We start from the raw sequence: 16,799 nt of genomic DNA, 5'->3' as shown, positions 1-16,799 counted from the left end.
AGACGAGTGTCGTATTGTTTTTGTTGTTCTCCTTTAGAGGTCGTTTGTTCTCTTCGTCAGCGCTCATTAAATAGGGCCTATATCAAACTAACAGATGTTTTCGGATACGTATACCCCCCACCCCAAATGGCAATTTTAAAATTTAAGAAAGCGACGAAAAACAAGGACGTTATATTCCGTTTTTATATTGCTGGAGTTTTGTAATGATTAATAAATTATGGCGAGGGTTAATATGTTTGCTTTACGTCTCATCACGTCCCTCTTTTTCTTAATGATTGAGGGAAATCAGGTCATACTGAAAAACCTAAAAATGTGTGCCATCCCATACCACGTTTTCGACGGGGTTTGCTTGAACTTTGATCTTCTGGCAAAATATAGGATTGCCAGTGATTATCAAACCCCGCGAAAAATTGCGCATTCAAAAAAAGTCTACTGACCTGGTTTTGACTATACCCTTCATAGCGAAACCTCCCAAAAAATTGGGTTGATGGAGGAAATACGCGCACATGCTGCGCTACCACAGTACGCACTTGTGATGTCGGCACGAAATGCACGATTCTAGCTCCGTAAACTAAGACGTAGTTTCAAAACGTATCTTAAAAAAAAAAAAAAACGGGAAAAAAAAAGAGAACTATAAAATTCAAGGTGAAAACTTCCTTTGTCTGCCGGTCGTGGCAATCTCTTCTTCCCCTCACTTTTGCCTTTAAGAACGTACGCATGCATACGTTTAGAATGCCCGCTCAACAACGGAGGTTTGCCAGGCCGACTGGACGAATAAAAATAATAATTGTTCCGACGAGCATCGATGATCGCATGTCTTTTGTTATCACGCATAATACGATGAGTTGAGCTGGACTTTTTAAAAATTTGTATATTTTACTTTTACAAAGTAGCGGCCGTGCAACGGGCGTGAAACCAGACGCCCCTCACACGTGAAAGGTGCGTTTCTGTGTGGGTCCCACCTTTGGACATTTTTTTTTTTCTCCTACACCTTAACTTACTTATTGAATGTTGTGTTGATGGTGATAAAGACCTTGGTCTGATTCGCACAACATTTCCACAAAAAAAACAAACAGCAACGGCCTATATTTCATTTTTGCTAAACTTACTGCGTTACTGCTGTGCGACCTTGCGCGCCGCGGGAGCGTGATCCGTGCGTCCGGGACGAAACACGTTGCAAAGCAGCTGCTATACTTAATGGTATAACGTCACGAATTCAGATTTTAAAAATTGGGATGCCCGTTATTCTCAATAGCCAGTTTTAATTACTATATGCGGCTCACCCAATTCACTGTATCAGCCAATTATTCAATTCCTCATCCGTATATTTGAATCAAGTCTTCCGGTTAGCTTCGTGACAAATGTAAAAGATCTTTCCTTATTTAACATATTGTACGGTTAGAATAATTGGCAAAGATGGATGAGCAAACAAACTGTTTTTTCCCTGGGCGGAAAGGCGCAATCCAGGGCATGTCTATAATTACAAGACAAAGGCCATATAAAATTGAATAGACCGTTGTTGACAAGGTAATTTTTAAGGAACTGTTTTCTCTTGCGTACAGGTAACAAGAAGCCATTGACATCCGCAGAGAGAAAATCAAAGTATTTCACCGTCCAAACAGCAGAAAATTGGGTTTAAAGCTTTTTCTCTCTCTCTCTCTGCTAAATGATTTGCGGTTTGTGCAGATTTCTCCATTTAAAACAGAGAGAGAATAAAAATTTCGCTTAATCATCGACGCGTGATTTCCAATGTCTCAACGGTCGTATCAACCTTGTGTGTATATACTAACAAAGTGCGTACCGTGTAATAATGGATTGGCAGCAAAGGTTACGCATCTTGTCAATCGAAGCTTTTAATGTTGTTGTATTACAATTGCATCTGTCCGAAATTTACACAATCAACTTGACAAGGTTGAACGGAAGTTTTCGAATTCGATGCATAACAAATACGAAGGACTCGTCTCGCTGTATTTATTTCACCTGAGGTATGTGAGTCGTTGAACCGAGGTTCTCATTCATACATCATTTTTAAAGCCAAAAACACATTCTGGCTAGAGTGCGGAAATTGAATTTCAAATGTCGTAATTGCAACCGTTTCAAATTTGATTACTCTTTTGGGCATAGTTTGCTGTTTGAGCGGAAAAGCAATCAAAATGTTGATAGGTGGTTAAACGATGTTGACTGATGCTGCAGGGATATTCCATTTTCGTGATGGAGTCCGCGCCAATAAATTGAGGGGTTTAAACGAGATTTGTCTTCTTTCCTTTATTACGAAGCGAATTGCACACACAAAAAAAATTAATCTATTTAAGAAAAATGAAAACAAGAAAGATTGGCATTCAATGGACGTTTTATTATGCCTTGATTGTTGGATAACAAATGCCAAAATGTATTACATGTGATGGTGTGATTTTCCTTATTTCAAATTTCTCAAAAATTTGGGTGCGGTCACATCCCGGTTATTATTTGTAAAAAAATTTTATAATTACTCACGACAAAGAAACAGGTTTTTTTTTTAGAAGGGGGTTAAGACAATGCGGGACACATTGCAACGCAAAGAGAAAGAGACTAAACATTGCTGATATTTATCGAAAACTATGCGTAAAAACAAGACACCGGACATGTAAAGCAAAACACATCTGATAAAATACGAACTGGAATAAACAATTTCTTTAAAGTCTACAATATATTATAGAAATATCGATCAAAGAATCGCTGCATCAGATCGTTTGGATAGATGTATACGTTGTGACGAAATGATGACCGAGCTCAAACAGAAAAGTGTAACATCCTGTGCAATGTCTTGTGGCGAATTCAATCCGTTTGTTGTTTAGACTTTGTCCGGGCTAAATGCAATTTGAGCGATTTTCACAATTGGCGCATCTATTGGCTCTACATCACATTTCTCAACATGCATGTTGTTTTCTCCTCGCTTCGTTTTTACAACTTCATTTAGAAGCAGCACATTTTTTTTCCCAATGTTTTTTCTTTCATCAGAAAAAGGGAAAGGTACAAAGCTGACCCGTCGTTCGTCCTTCAATCGGAAATGTGGCGTTCACGTGGACGTGCCGTCCCGCTCACCATACGCGTCATCAAGGTCATCAACTTTTTTCATCGTCCTCCTGCTCTTAAGAATCCCTCTCTCTTATACTTGCACACAGCAGAATAACAAGACACAGTTCTTTTCAATTTATTCTCGTTTCGTTTTTTTTCACAATCGACCTATAATGCTGATGTTTGGCAATCGCCTTTAGTTGATTTCGCCAGGAAAAAAACGAATGTAGGATTTAATGAAAGTCAAACAAGGTCGTTTATGTCGATGCATATGTATGTCTGTGTAGATGAATTCATTTATAGAGATAAGTCAAAATGAACTGGGCTGTGCAATGGGATCAACGCCCAATCTAAAAGTCGATTTTAATGTCGCAATTAGCTCATTTCTACGGGTAAAACTAAAGGTTTCTCATCGAACGTGATAATTAATTCATCAAATGTTTGGAAATCGGTCGTAAAATTATAATGTTTTGAAATGGTGTTGACATATTGCCTTGAATGTCGTTACGAAACGCTGAAAGAAAAGCGATTACCGACATGCTATTGATTCTTACAAGCTCCTTTAACCGTCATTGTCACATTCCTTGAATAAAAATAACACAGGTTAAAAAAAGGGGGATGGGAATAGCAAAAAAATTTCCGCGTCGATACACAAAAGAACAAAAAAGAAATTCTTATGGCTTCCATACCGATTCTCCTTATCACATCTAATTTTTGTTTTGTTTCGTTCTTCTTCTTCCTTCTTCAGAGTAACCAGACCATAATGCGGCACCGTTGTTCTTTTCGTCCTCCATCTAACGAAATAAAAATCGACATTTGTTTCTATATCGTATACCCGAAACAAATCGATGAAATAATCAACACGCACAAACTAATTAAATTCGCTAAAATATGTTTGGCAATGCTGTTAAATTCTTTTATATTTTTCCTAAACAACAGTTAAGAAAGGGTTAGGCAGTTTGAACTAGTTAGCCAGTCTAGCGTATATATGTATCACATCCTTCATGATGTATACTGTCTCATAGATGTCTGTCGAATTTGTTTTTATCCGACCCCAGTCAGCGGGATCTGCCGATTCGCTTAATGAGGAAAAAATTAAACGATAACAAGAAAATAAAAAAAAACAATTTTTAATTTGCTGAGAAGACTTTGAACTTGTAAATGCAAACATTTTTTGGGAGAACAAATGCTGATCCACCACGGGCATCACAAAAGACGAAGAGGTCAGCAAACAGAAATTCCCGTTAAATTTTTTTTCTTTCTGAAATTCTATTCTAATTTTCTCGGTACGGTTCTTTTCATGAAGTCGAGGTCGATTAGTGAAACGCCATAGGAAAGATAAAAAAAATGTATATAATTGGGCTTTCAATTCGATGTGGGCTAGTAGGTTGCTGTGATTAAGTTCAAAGACGCGAAGGATAAAAAAGAGGAGGTGGCGTGTTGGCGGTGGATGAACGAAGGGGAGGCGAACGTGCGGGGTCAAATGTCAGCATTTTATATACATACTCGTGTGTTATGTTTGTATTTGAAGTGGGTGCATGAAAAACATTTTTTTTTTTCAAAAATCGAGGTCTCGAATTCTTTTTTTTTTTTTTTTTTGAATTTCAAATGATTTCTGCAGACTTATTCGACTAGGGCGTGTACATACCCAACGGGTTGAGGGGGGGGGGGATTATTGTCGGAGTCTCGAAAATAAAAGACGCCAGCCATCACATGTTGCATGTGTACCGTTACATTTTCATTTCGAATGTTTTTGCCCTTCTGACAAGCGTCTTTGCATGTTCGTTCAAATAATACGCAGGCTTAATAGCACTGTGTGAATGACCCGCGAACAGTGACGTCACGCCGTGCGGAAGTCTTTTGCAATCCAATTTATCCTCTTCGTCGCTAAATGAGAACGGTGTAAATATGAAAGAAAAAAAAAACATAAAATGAGCGTGTTTTCTCCTTTTGTTTCGCTAGTAGCTTCTCTCCTATTTGGAAACCAGTAAAGTGTTATTGGGAAGGAAATGCAGGAAAAAGTATGTCGGGTCTCCAAAAATCTCTCGCCTTCGGTTGTAGATCATCTCATTTATTTTCAGGGGGGGGATCGTTATGTAGATGTTTTCATTTTTAATGGCTATATACGTGTAGCTAAAGATTGAATTTTGTTTGATGTTGCAAGCGAATTTAAGTTTTTCAGTTGTGTTTCTGAAGGGAAAAAAAAGTGTGCCGGCTGCCTTAACCTAAACACACATTAAAGATATTCCTTGTAATATGGAGGCTAATGGCTCTAACTACGTAGACCCTTAAAATTTCTATACGTATATTTTCTAGGTCGTTGACGTCGTCCTCAAGTAGAGCACGTGGTTGTTTAAAAATACCTCGTTACGCTCCAATACTAAAACAACTATAGATTCGATTTTATTTTTAGACTGGGCTCTACGTTTTTATGCAATAGTTGCGTATAGGTGTTGACCTGCGAATTTTTTTAAATCTAAAATAGCGATCACAGACGCCTCAGGATCTGGTTTTTTTTTAATCAAGAGAAATAAAAAGAAAAAATGTTATGAGTTTAAACACAATTTATTTGACTTTTTTTTGCGTATTTTGTTGGTTTTACAATGAATTTTTTTTTGGTTTTTTTTTGTACAGACACACAAATGATTGTTTTGTCTTCTTTGCAGCCGACTCGATGATGACCTACTGTTGTATAATAATCGAAAGGTTAAAGACATCAAGAAAAAGATTGTTTTCACAGAGAAATTTTTAATCGTTTTCCAGTTTCCTTCGTTTTCGAACATCAGCGCGCAAAAGAGACACACATAAAAATTGGATATGACACCTGAGGATTTTCCTTTTTTTTTTTCTTTCTTTTTGTCATTCTTCTGTTCTCGATAATAGGAATTTGCTTTTTTTTTCGCCTTTAAAAAAAAAATGTGAAGAGGGTTAAAAGGAAAACAAAATGGACCATCATCCATTATGTTGCGGCGACATCTGTGTCCCTCTTTTCTTGGATGGAAGAACATTTTGGTTTTACAAAATCGGATCAGACAAATACAACAGGTGGGGTCGACACGTTTGCCACTATCCTCATCTACAACAAATTTTTTTTTTGTTTTTCTCAACTACGAAAAAAGATGAAACAAAAAAAAAAAGCCAGAAGAAAAAACAAAAGAGAATCGCACACATGTTTTGCCTTGACCCCATAATGATGATTACAATTAAAAAGGAATATTAATAATAATATGTATAATAGTAGTATGTATAAGAAACTGTTATGTATAGAGAGGAGAAAAAAACAAAACCCCCGAACCAAATGCGCATAATTGATTGGAAGGCAAACAAAAAATTATAATGAACCACACCAAGGGGAAATTAAAGAAAAATATATTTTTTTTTTTTTAATGTTTTCCTTCCTCTAGTACAATAAATCTAGGATTTTTTTTTTTAAGGGGGGTAGATGTTTGCATTCTTGGAAGATATTGTAAATCACATCCATTCAAACAATACCAAGGAGAAATTGGGGTACAGCTGGTTGTTGTGTAATTAGTGGGACAAAAATATTCAGGCGCATGGGAGCCCAAAAAAAATAGAAGAGAAACTAAATGGAGGAAGAGAAAAACTGGAGACATCGAGGGAAAAAAAAAATACACACAAGGATAACGTTGTATAATATATCACATTGATTTCACCACAATAGCCGGGGAAGATGGTAGGGGGGGGGGAGCAGAGAAATAATGCAAATTTTTTTTTGCTTGTTTTTCGTTTTTAAACCAAATTGGCGTGTGTGTGTGTCGGCGATGTGTGTCTAAATGGAATCGATTCAAAACTCGCAAAGATCCGAACCTTCTTTTTTCATCCAATAACAACAAAGAAAACTAACTTTCGTCTTCGTTCACGTCAGGTGCTTTCTATCTTGGCATCAAGAGATCGACTCTTTGAATTTTTAAAGGAGATTTTAAATTTAAAAAAAAAAAATTTGGGGGATTTCAATCATCTTTTCTGTTCAAATTCAGGTAAATTGTTTTTAGATCAGGTGAGCCAGCTCTTTTTTTTTTTAAACATGTAGTACAATCAAAATACATTGAAATAGGAGAGAAATTTCCTTTGCCTGCCTTTTTGTTTTGTAAAACTCTCTGAAATGTGTGAATGAGTCGGTTCCTACCCCCCGTGAAAGAAAACACCCCTCTCAAAAATCGAAACCGAGTTTTGCTTTTCTTTTGCCGAAAATTGCGTTGGCATCGTTTTTCTGTTTGTTTGTGTGTGTGTGTGTGGATGTGGTTGGGCGTATCACAGACGAGCAAAGGCTACAATTTCCAAAAAGAAATTTTTCGTTTGTTTTCTCTTTTTTTCTTGTCGCAGTTTTTCCTTTCTGATTAAGTTGAAGAAAAAATTGTCCAACAGAGAGAGTCGCAATATCTTTCGAAGGGAGGACGTTGAAATTGTCGAAATTGCAAAAGGAAAATAAGAAAATTTTGGCCAATAAATCACGTGACGTGAACGCATTTTCTTTCGAGGAAAAACAAAAACATTTTCAACTTAAAAAACAGGGGGGATTACACATTTTCTTTTGTTGCTTCTTCTCTTTTGAGGCTATCGATTCGGATCTTGTCGGCCATTTTTCATTGTTATGCGAAACAAGCGAAACGAGAAGTATTTTAATTTAAAAAAAAAATTATTATAATCACACGTAGCAAGTTTTGTTTTTACACGGAGAAAATAGATGAGGGAGACAATGAAATAAACACAAAAGACGGTAGCTAATTGTTTTCCTATGTATATATATATATATGCGTGTGTACCTACTCCCTCCGGAAAAGAACAAAACATTATTCAGAGTGTGTAGTGTGCGGCATTTTCCTTTTTTTTTTTTTTTTTCGAGTGTGCATTAGAAACATTTTTTTTTCTGTTATTTTCCGAAATCTTTTAATGATTTTCTTTTCTTTTTCTCCTTTTTCTACGTCCCCCCACCGCTGTGGAGCAGGCGGGTTAGCGTGAATTGGAGGCCTTCTTGCACAGTACAGGTCTCAAACTTGATTTACACAAGTTGAAGACCTTGAAAAAACACATAAAAAAAAAAAGATACGAAGGACGAATTGGAGGGGGGAAAAAAAAGAGAACGGTTGTCGGATGGTGCTACCAAGAGAAACATATAAACATTGGGAAAACACATCCTGACATTCAAACGACCCTACTAGGCCTTTTAAACATGGGAAAACCCCCTCCCAACCTTAAAAAACCAAAAAAAAAACAAAAAAAAAAAGACTTTTTGATGGAATCACATTTTTCGAAGGGCAGGATTTTCCGCTCGCCTATTCAAAGGGAAAGGTCAGTCTTTTATATATGTGTAGAGATCGCTCCCTCCTCCGCAGGTGAAGGGGAGAGTGTTCCAGAAAAGTGGGTCACCTTGCACGATACAAAAGAGAGGATGCTGAAGGGGAAAGGGAAAGTAGTTGGACCTAACACAAAAGAGATGCTACCTAGACGACCTCGTCGAAAATGGTAAACATTCAAGAAAATGAAGGTGGGGAAAGGGACGAGCTGAAAACTAATTTTAAAGTGAGCCAGACATGTAAAGAAGAGAGAAAGGAAGAAGGAAAAAAAACAAACAACCTTGGCATACACATACACTTAACACACACACACACAGCAACAGTAGGGTTTTTTTTTTTTCTTTTTTTCTGAAGGGATGATTTTAGAATGATGGTGGTGATTAAATGTGTGATGTTGTCTTGCCACTCGCTACGGATTTTTTTTTTATCTACACAGAACAAAATATAGAATTCTAGCTAAAGAGATGGGGGGAAGGTCGATTTTTTTTTTCCTTTTTTTAATACGAGTTTGGTTCAATTTCTTTTGAAAAGGATCAAGAAAAACGCCAAGACGATAGTTTTGTCGGCGTAGGGAGAAAAAAAAAAGGAACATAAATCCACTTGCGTGTAAACACACACCAGGCGTCACGACGTGTGAAGTGTTGAATTTCCAGACAGACGACGATGGAAGACAGAGAGAAACCCTCCTCTGCTCGTCTTTAGACGGAATGAAGAAAAAAAAAAAAAAAACCTCTAGGACGGGCAGTTTTTTTTGGTGTTGGATATCCTCCTCCTCCCCCTTTTCCTCTTCGTTGTTTTTTTTTTTTTTTTTTAATTTAAGAACAAGGCATCCACGTGCAGGAGCAAGCGCAAGGAGTTGAGCACGGATAGCAGGGAGTGGCGGCTGAAACGCTAGGCGGCGATGCTGTCGTCACGGCTGCTGTCGTGCTGCTGCCACTAGTCGTGCTAGTCGTGCTAGTGGCCGGAGGAGGAGTACTGGTGGTAGCTGGCGGAGGGAGTGATGTCTGCGGCGGCGGAGGAGGAGCAGCGGCAGGAGCGTAAAAGTATCCACCACTGCTGGAATAGACAACGGTCGGCTGACATCCAGAAATGCGGACTTCATAAACGGGCGCGTGACCGTAACTGGCCGGATGATTGGCGGCGTGCTGCTGCTGCTGCTGTTGTTGCTGCTGCATTTGTCGTTGATGATGCTGTTGCTGTTGATCAGCATAATAGGCTTGATAGGCCAGCTCTTGAATCAACGATAACGTCTGTCGTCGTTCGTGACCCATCAGACAGACGGTAGACTCATCGACAACGCTGTAAAGAGTCATGAGATAGTCGTACTTGAGGGCTTCGTCAGCTCCGACAAAATGGTTCCATAAATAGTTGTCCAGTTTGAGCCGCTGCTGGCCAACGTCTGGGAAATCGATAAAGAACCTGGAACACATGTAACGCTCAAACGTTTTGATCTGATCGGGGTCGGCCGGCCGGTAATCCTTGACGAGTAAATTGCAATACTTGAGCAATCCGCCGCCGCGGATCTCCTCCGGATTGCGCGTGGCAATCATCTTGTGATGGAGGTGGTAGTGCGCCTGACGGAAGTCGCCGTACACCGACTCGGCCACCACCGTCGGGTAGAACGACTCGCTGATGGGCATCGTAGAGGCGCAATCGTAGAACAGAACCAAAGAGTCGAGGATGATCTGAAACGAATCGACGGAGAATTCAAATTGCCGCCTCATGTTGTGAACGAATTTCAGTTCGACGTTCTTGCCGCGATGATTCGTGCCCAAAGAGATCAACGACCATCGATCGCCTTCCGTCACTTTGACCATCTTCGAGACGTACGCCTCTTTGAGGGAGCAAGAGAGCATGCGCGTGCGAGACACTCCGGCCGGAAGAAAGTCCAACAGCGAGTCGAGCACGGCCGTCTTGATGCGATCGAACGTGCGGGCCGAAGACAAATCCACGCCGAAAATGAGATCCAAATCGTTGTAGGCTTGCGGTTGGCAGCGATCCAGCGCCAAAACGTAAGAAGCCGCTCCGCCGTTGATCCGCATGTCCTTGACCGGCACTCCGTCCGCTTCCAATTTGGCCCGGACGAGCGTCACCAGGTCGCGCAGGCGCAGCTCCAACGTTGGGAAATTGCCACGTCCGTGGATGCTCACCGTCTCGTTCATCACGTCGTGCACCCTGGACACCTGCTCGTAACTCAAAACCGCGAAACGTTGTTGCTGTTGTTGTTGTAGCAACAGCTGCTGTTGGCTCTGTTGAGCCACGGCCAGCGGCAACGATTCCGTGCTGCCGCCAGTGACGCTACTCCGGCTGGACAGCGATCCGCCAGAGACGGACGCCGTAGAGACTAAACTGACATCTTCGAGATCACCGTCGCCACCCAAATCGTAGCCGCTGTCGCTGTCGCCGCTGCTGTGCTCCGACAGAGACTCCACTTCCGTTTCGGCTTCGTTGGCCAACGACAGTTTGGCAGAAGTGAGATCCGTCAGTTCGTCCACCGCCACCAGCTGATCGTTGCCGTTGACCACGTCAGAGAGTCGCAACATCTTCAGAGCGTCCATTGTAGCCATGGCTGTCACGTCAATGCCGCCGATTTTCAATTCTTCCAAACGTTTCAGGGCCGTGCCACTCAATTCCAACGTTCCAGACTACAATTTGACAAATAAATAAATTATTCATTTAATTTATCAATACGCCGGAAGCATTTTTTATTTAGTGTTACGACTATTCATTTTTCTTCCTCCTTTCTCTTTTTTTTCGCGTTTCCTATCGACGCGTATCGATTCGAACTGGATAAAAACTATAAGCCTCTTTTAATACGGTTATCGACTATCCGGAAAAGTGCGACACATGCATCAAGAAAAAAAAAAAAAAAAAGGAGAGAAAACCGGCATGGCCACAACTCAATTGAAGCGCATCGCAAACAGAACGAACGAAAAGTTCTAGAAATAATAAAAGAAAGAAAAGGCCGACAAATAATTCTAACGGGGCGGTGCTTATCCTCAGTCAGAGCAGATAACAGTGCCCCCTAAGGCTATCAGATTGTTGTTATTGTCGAGTAGCTTCGAGCAGCCATCACACACGTACACAACGAGCAATTGGGGGAAAACCAGTTTTTCATGTTTGCTTTTTTTTTTATTTAAATATTTCATTTAGACACATGGACCGCACGATCACTCACCATGAAAAAAAAAAACCTGAAACTCTTCCAACCGTTTTGATTGACCAAGTCGGCTTGACATTGACTTTTCGAAGCGACGCCATTGGTCATCTTTCGGCCGCGCATGCCTTCCCCCGCCCGCCCTTGTGTGTTGCATCCAACGGCTAATCATCCCAACGTATTCGTACACGAGACATTTAGAAAGGATGACCTTGTTTTCCAAGCATTCACTCTCACTCTCTACCGAAAAGACTACGTAAATCAAAGAACACTTTCGCTCTCGACCCGAATAATACGACATTGCCAAATGTGATTCAAAAAAAGAAGACTTACCGAAATTGGCAACAGAAAAAAAGTTGGGAATGACAGGACAACGAGCTCGACACTACTAACACTTCACTTTCGTTTTGTTTTCTTTTTTAAGGATTCGAAGAAATTTGAGAAAATCCTTTTTTCCACCGAGTATTGACTCAAAGAAATGCGTGATTTTCTTTTTCGCGAAATGTGTGCCAGATAGATTTTGCGAAAAAGTCAACCAACGGGTTTTTTTTTTTTAACGACAAAAAAGATAACAAGACAAAAAAAAAATATTTCTTTTCTTTTTGGTTGGCTTCCCCTATCCCTCTCTCAACACTTGGTGGGAATACGCACACACCGGAGAGTTAGGCGACTGGCGAGCGACTGACGATTGAAGCGGACGGTGATCTAGACCCAACCCGCGCGCGCCAGCCGAGGAACCGCCCACTCACCCGCAGGGCAATAAAGAGGGAGACAGGTCCAGGCATGAGTTGTTTAGATGTGGAAGGTGCGGGGTGGGGTGAGTGGGACACACGGCTGTTTCGCTAGGCTGCCACCAGAGCGCGCGCAAAGTATTACTGTCTCAACCATATCTTATGATAAAAAAAAAAAAAAACGACTTTGCTGTACACGTAGTCACCCCCCCCCCTTAAAATGTGTTGACTTAAATATTCTTTGTTCATAATTAAATTATGTTACAGGTAAGACAATGCCATCAAATTTAATAGACATATGTTACTTAATGATATAAAAAAAAAAAAAAAGGAAACAAACGTCCTTGCCTTGTTTTCATCCATGTGAGGACAATTTCGTTTGGCCGCGATTCGTTCGGCTGCATACCGGAGTTGCCCTGATATTATTTACTCTCGTAACGTATTGCTAGGTACGAAGCGAATCTCGTTATAACTTTTTTGACTGGAAGCCCAGTGACTTTGACCTAATTTTAAAAAGGGGATTTCGGTAGTCATTTGCAACGGCCGAAAGAGCCAAAATTCTTAACAGACTCACGAAAAGAACTACGTTTTTAAAGCTGACTTTGCTTTTAACTTGGCCTGTTGGAATTGCCCATCAAAATGTTGGAAACAAAGAATTTGCTTTGCAATTGAAATAAGCAAGATTGGTACAGTTCGACCAGTGAAACTGTGTCCAACTTTGTTTTTTAAATTCCGTGTGCCCTAAGGGCTTGCTTTAAACGAGAAAAAGAAGGACCTTCAACCACTTTCCCTTTTCTTACTAACCTTCTCCCTCGCGCCCGGTTGCAACTAATCGGAAAGCCAGTCCACTGCTGTTGCATTCTACTCTAGTTTGATTGATTCCAAGACGCGCATTTGAAATGTCGCGAAACAAATCACCATTGAGAAACCTTACGAGTGCAATTTAAAATTCTGTTTTTAACGGCAAACGAAACATTTCGTTGCCATGCCAAAATAAATGCAAGTGACATTACGAAAAATCAACAATCACAAATGATATAAAGCACGACTCCACCCAAAAATGTCCTTGATAAAGTCAAAAAACGGGATAAAAACAAAATAAAAAAAAAAAAAAAATTAATTATCACACCCGACCTATCCCCTCCCTAAGGCGATTTTTTGTTTCTTTTATCCACACACACACACACACACGGAGACAAGTCACATACGCAAAAATCGCAGTACCCAAAACGGTTTCGATATCCACTTGGAAACAAAATCGTGTCTCACACAGAGTTGACCTTCGTACCCACGCAACCCGCGTGTGTGTTGTCAACCAAAACAATAAATAGAGAAAAAAAAAAAAAAAAGCGGACAAACACAAGTACCACCCCTCGAAAAGGAAAGAATAACACATGGGGGACTTGTTTTTTCTATGTATAACTTTGTTTTAATTATAGTATGAAGAAATGTGATCCAGTGAGGATAAAAACAGAATAAGAAGTTTCTCCGAGACGACCACAACATCCTCCGATAATTACTACAATCATTACAAACGTTGATGTAAAAAAATAAATGTGGTAAAGATGGCGACAGGGAAAACCCCGGTAGATGGAACACGTTTTTTTTTGTCAAGCGAAATAAAAAAATAAAAAAAAACTAATGGTCGCATTATTGTAAAGCTTCCCTTCCCATCACATTATGGAACATTTTGCATATATATACAGTCGGTGGTGCGACGTACGAAGCCCTATCCCACGTGATTTTCGGCAGGAGATTTGAAACATTCTTGCTAGAAACCTTTTGACGAAGACGGGATGGCGCGCGTGAGGCCTACTTCACGTGGACTCGCCATTTTTGATTGACTTTCTTAAGAAAAAAAACAAAACAAATCGTATCACGACGTGCGAGTTTGAAAGGAAATTGAACAGATGGGCAAAGCGGACACCTGCTCAAAGCACGTGCGTTTGGATCAAGAATAAAATAAAAAAAAATATTTCGGATGAACCGCATTCGAGTTGCCTTAGCAACTGGGCAAAAACAAAATAAGAGAACCCGTTTTTCTTTCAAAAAATCGAACCGCTCCCGGGTTTTTTTCAGATCGTGACCGACTCGTGTTCGACCCTTTTTTTTTTTTTCTTTACCATCTTCATATTTGAGAGCCATCAACACTACAGGAGACTCTACAAGGAGAGAACGTGAGGCAGCATGTTTCGTTCATCACCGGAGCATTGAACTCGAAAATGTAAATTTTTTTTTAACCCTAAACAAACAAAGGGACCTCGAAAAGTCAGCTGATTGTTAACCATGAAAACCAAAAAAAAAAAATGAGTTGTCACAATTTTTTTTTTTTCATTTCCCTACTTTGAAAAGTAATAAGCTTTGCAAGACAAGTTGATGAGATCTGCCACAAAAAAAATAAATATAATTAACATCGTGCAAAAACTTTGACCTCATTTTCGATTGTCTTTGTCCGTACGCATTTGCTTCTTTTTTCACGACTACTACCGTCTACTACTATTTCAGTAGTGGTCTCTTCTTCAGCTGATCACGTGACGCCCGGCCTTGAACCATGTTTATCCCTCCTCCCGCAAGAGTTCGGGAACAATCCAGCATCTTAGAGGCACACCGTTACTCCAACCCCTCCGGTCAATAAACATTGGTACGAGCAAAACACTCTCCCCCCAAACTTTTTTTTTTTTTTTTACATGATATTAAAAAAAAAATGCTAGTAGCTTTTTGGCCTGCAACTCTTCCGCACCGGAATACTTTTTTCTTCATCTCCCGTTAGAATTTCAAAGTGAAAAAAAAAAAAAAAAAAATTTTTAACCCAATGGCCGACGTGACCAATGTCCTACATTTTGGCGCCCTGTACCAAGAATAAAAGATGCAGAGAGCTAGTCTGAACAAGATCCCGCGGCAGACTATAGAAAAATGGCGCGTGTCTACGGGAAAGGGGGATATGCCCGCGGGCGTCATTTTGCCATTGACTGAGACGAACCAAAGTCAATTTCGCGTGTGCTAATAAATAGACAGTCATTGTGTGTGAGATAAGAGTGCAATGCGGCGAAAATATAAAACTACGTAAAAAAAAAAAAGATGGTCGTCCCCTGCATTTTACGTCATCCGCCCACGCTTTCAACCCCCCCTTTCTGCTGCATACGATACACAGTATCGATCCAAACTGTGGGTAGCACACACGAAGCTTCTGGAACGTTCATCATCATTATACAGAAAAGGTCACATCAACGTGCAGCTCTGCAAAAAAATATGAAAAAAGGGCAACATTTTTTTCGCGTCCATTTAAGGGGAACGGGCACAGAAAAACAAAACAAAAGACGGTGTTTTGTGAATCGAAAAAAATCACGAGGCCACACTGCCACACCACCCTTAAATGGGTATGTGGACAGCAGCAGCGCCCCCTAACAGGGGTGCTGCCAAATGGCTTGAAAAGAGACAAGAATGCGAGAAACCAGAATAACCCTACGACGTCACAGTTGGTAAGGGTCCAGCAGAAAATATGTACTGCACGGTGAATACACGTGCAATCTTTCATGAATCCCCCCTTCGGAAAAAGAAAACTGTAGTCTGTGTGGTGGAAAGATATCTCGAAAAAAAAGAACGTGACCCCAAAAAACTGAATCGGATAGGGTCAAAAGGCCATTTTCCAAAAGTTTCCAAAATTTACAACTTATTTTTAGATTTCTTTCTTTTTAAACATGAATTTAAGAATAATGGCTTAGTTTTTTACCTGCATGAGAGGGAAAATGGGTTTGTCCATGTTTACGTGTGTGTCGTACAAAGTGAAGTGAAATGGCGAACAAATCCCGGCCGACTGACTTGATAGTCACACTTTAGTCACAAGATGCACCCACGAAATTCAATAATTCACTGGAAAAATAGCAATAAAATAAACAAAAAAAGGATTAAAATGATGTCTTTTTTCTCTCTCCCCAATAGTAACATGTTTAATTATTTAAGAATCAAAAATCGAAAGGGGTGGAAAGCATGGCCTCATGGCCACGCTTACCGGGGGGATTTTTCACACACACACACTGCTCCCCCACGACAAAGTCGTTACGCACATGATGTACATGATTCAACACACACAGCAAAAAGAAAAGAACAAGACAAATGTGTGTGTGTAATAATAACCGAAAAATTTTCACTTACCGATAGAGTTACACACACGTTCTTTGGCACAAGACACTGACACAATGGCTGGTTTCCACCGTACATACACTTCTGAGGGGATATGTGTGTGCGGGATCTCCGTGTGTGTGTGCTTTTTTTTTCTTTTTTATTAACGCGGTGTGTGCGTGAGTGTGTGCTTAGACGAAACCCGTGGAACAACTCACACACTTGTGGCGCGTTTCATCGACCAGAGAACTCCGGCCTAAACAGAATCGAGACTAGCTCTTCTTTTCCCTCGAGCCTCCCCTTTTCCGGTCTGCGGACCGCTGCTACGCTCATGCCCTCTGCCAAAAAAGCTGAAACCAAACCGCGGATTTTACCGTCTGGGTTTTCCTTCTTCTTTTTTGCTTTTAAATATATTTTATTGCT

General features: G+C 40.3%; 1 protein-coding gene across 2 annotated transcripts; it reads right to left on the bottom strand.

The window, feature by feature from the left end:
• Positions 1 to 5,603: 5,603 nt before the first annotated feature.
• On the bottom strand, positions 5,604 to 16,647 carry LOC116924836 (terminal nucleotidyltransferase 5C). Of its 2 annotated transcripts, XM_045176692.1 has the most exons (3): positions 16,410 to 16,647; positions 15,988 to 16,127; positions 5,604 to 11,014 (listed from the first exon to the last, which is right to left on the bottom strand). In XM_045176692.1, exons 2-3 carry the CDS (start codon positions 16,015 to 16,017, stop codon positions 9,185 to 9,187), a joined length of 1,860 nt encoding a protein of 619 aa, XP_045032627.1. In that variant the 5' UTR covers positions 16,018 to 16,127; positions 16,410 to 16,647; the 3' UTR covers positions 5,604 to 9,184. The 2 variants fall into 2 exon arrangements, with proteins under 2 accessions (XP_045032627.1, XP_045032629.1); XM_045176694.1 differs by lacking the exons at positions 15,988 to 16,127; positions 16,410 to 16,647 and adding an exon at positions 11,860 to 12,220.
• Between the last annotated feature and the right edge of the window lie 152 nt (positions 16,648 to 16,799).

Source organism: Daphnia magna, linkage group LG1 (assembly GCF_020631705.1).
Source record: "Daphnia magna isolate NIES linkage group LG1, ASM2063170v1.1, whole genome shotgun sequence".
In the NCBI taxonomy this organism is placed as follows: Eukaryota; Metazoa; Arthropoda; class Branchiopoda; order Diplostraca; family Daphniidae; genus Daphnia; species Daphnia magna.
The sequence above is the reverse complement of the archived record's forward strand: the minus strand, read 5'-3'. Positions and strand labels throughout refer to the sequence as shown.

Excerpts from the sequence above, each read along its gene's own strand:
- LOC116924836 (XM_045176692.1), bottom strand. The coding sequence starts at position 16,017 with ATGGACAAACCCATTTTCCCTCTCATGCAG. Across the intron at positions 11,015-15,987 it reads CCATTTTCCCTCTCATGCAG|TCTGGAACGTTGGAATTGAG; the intron begins GTAAAAAACTAA and ends GTCAAATTGTAG.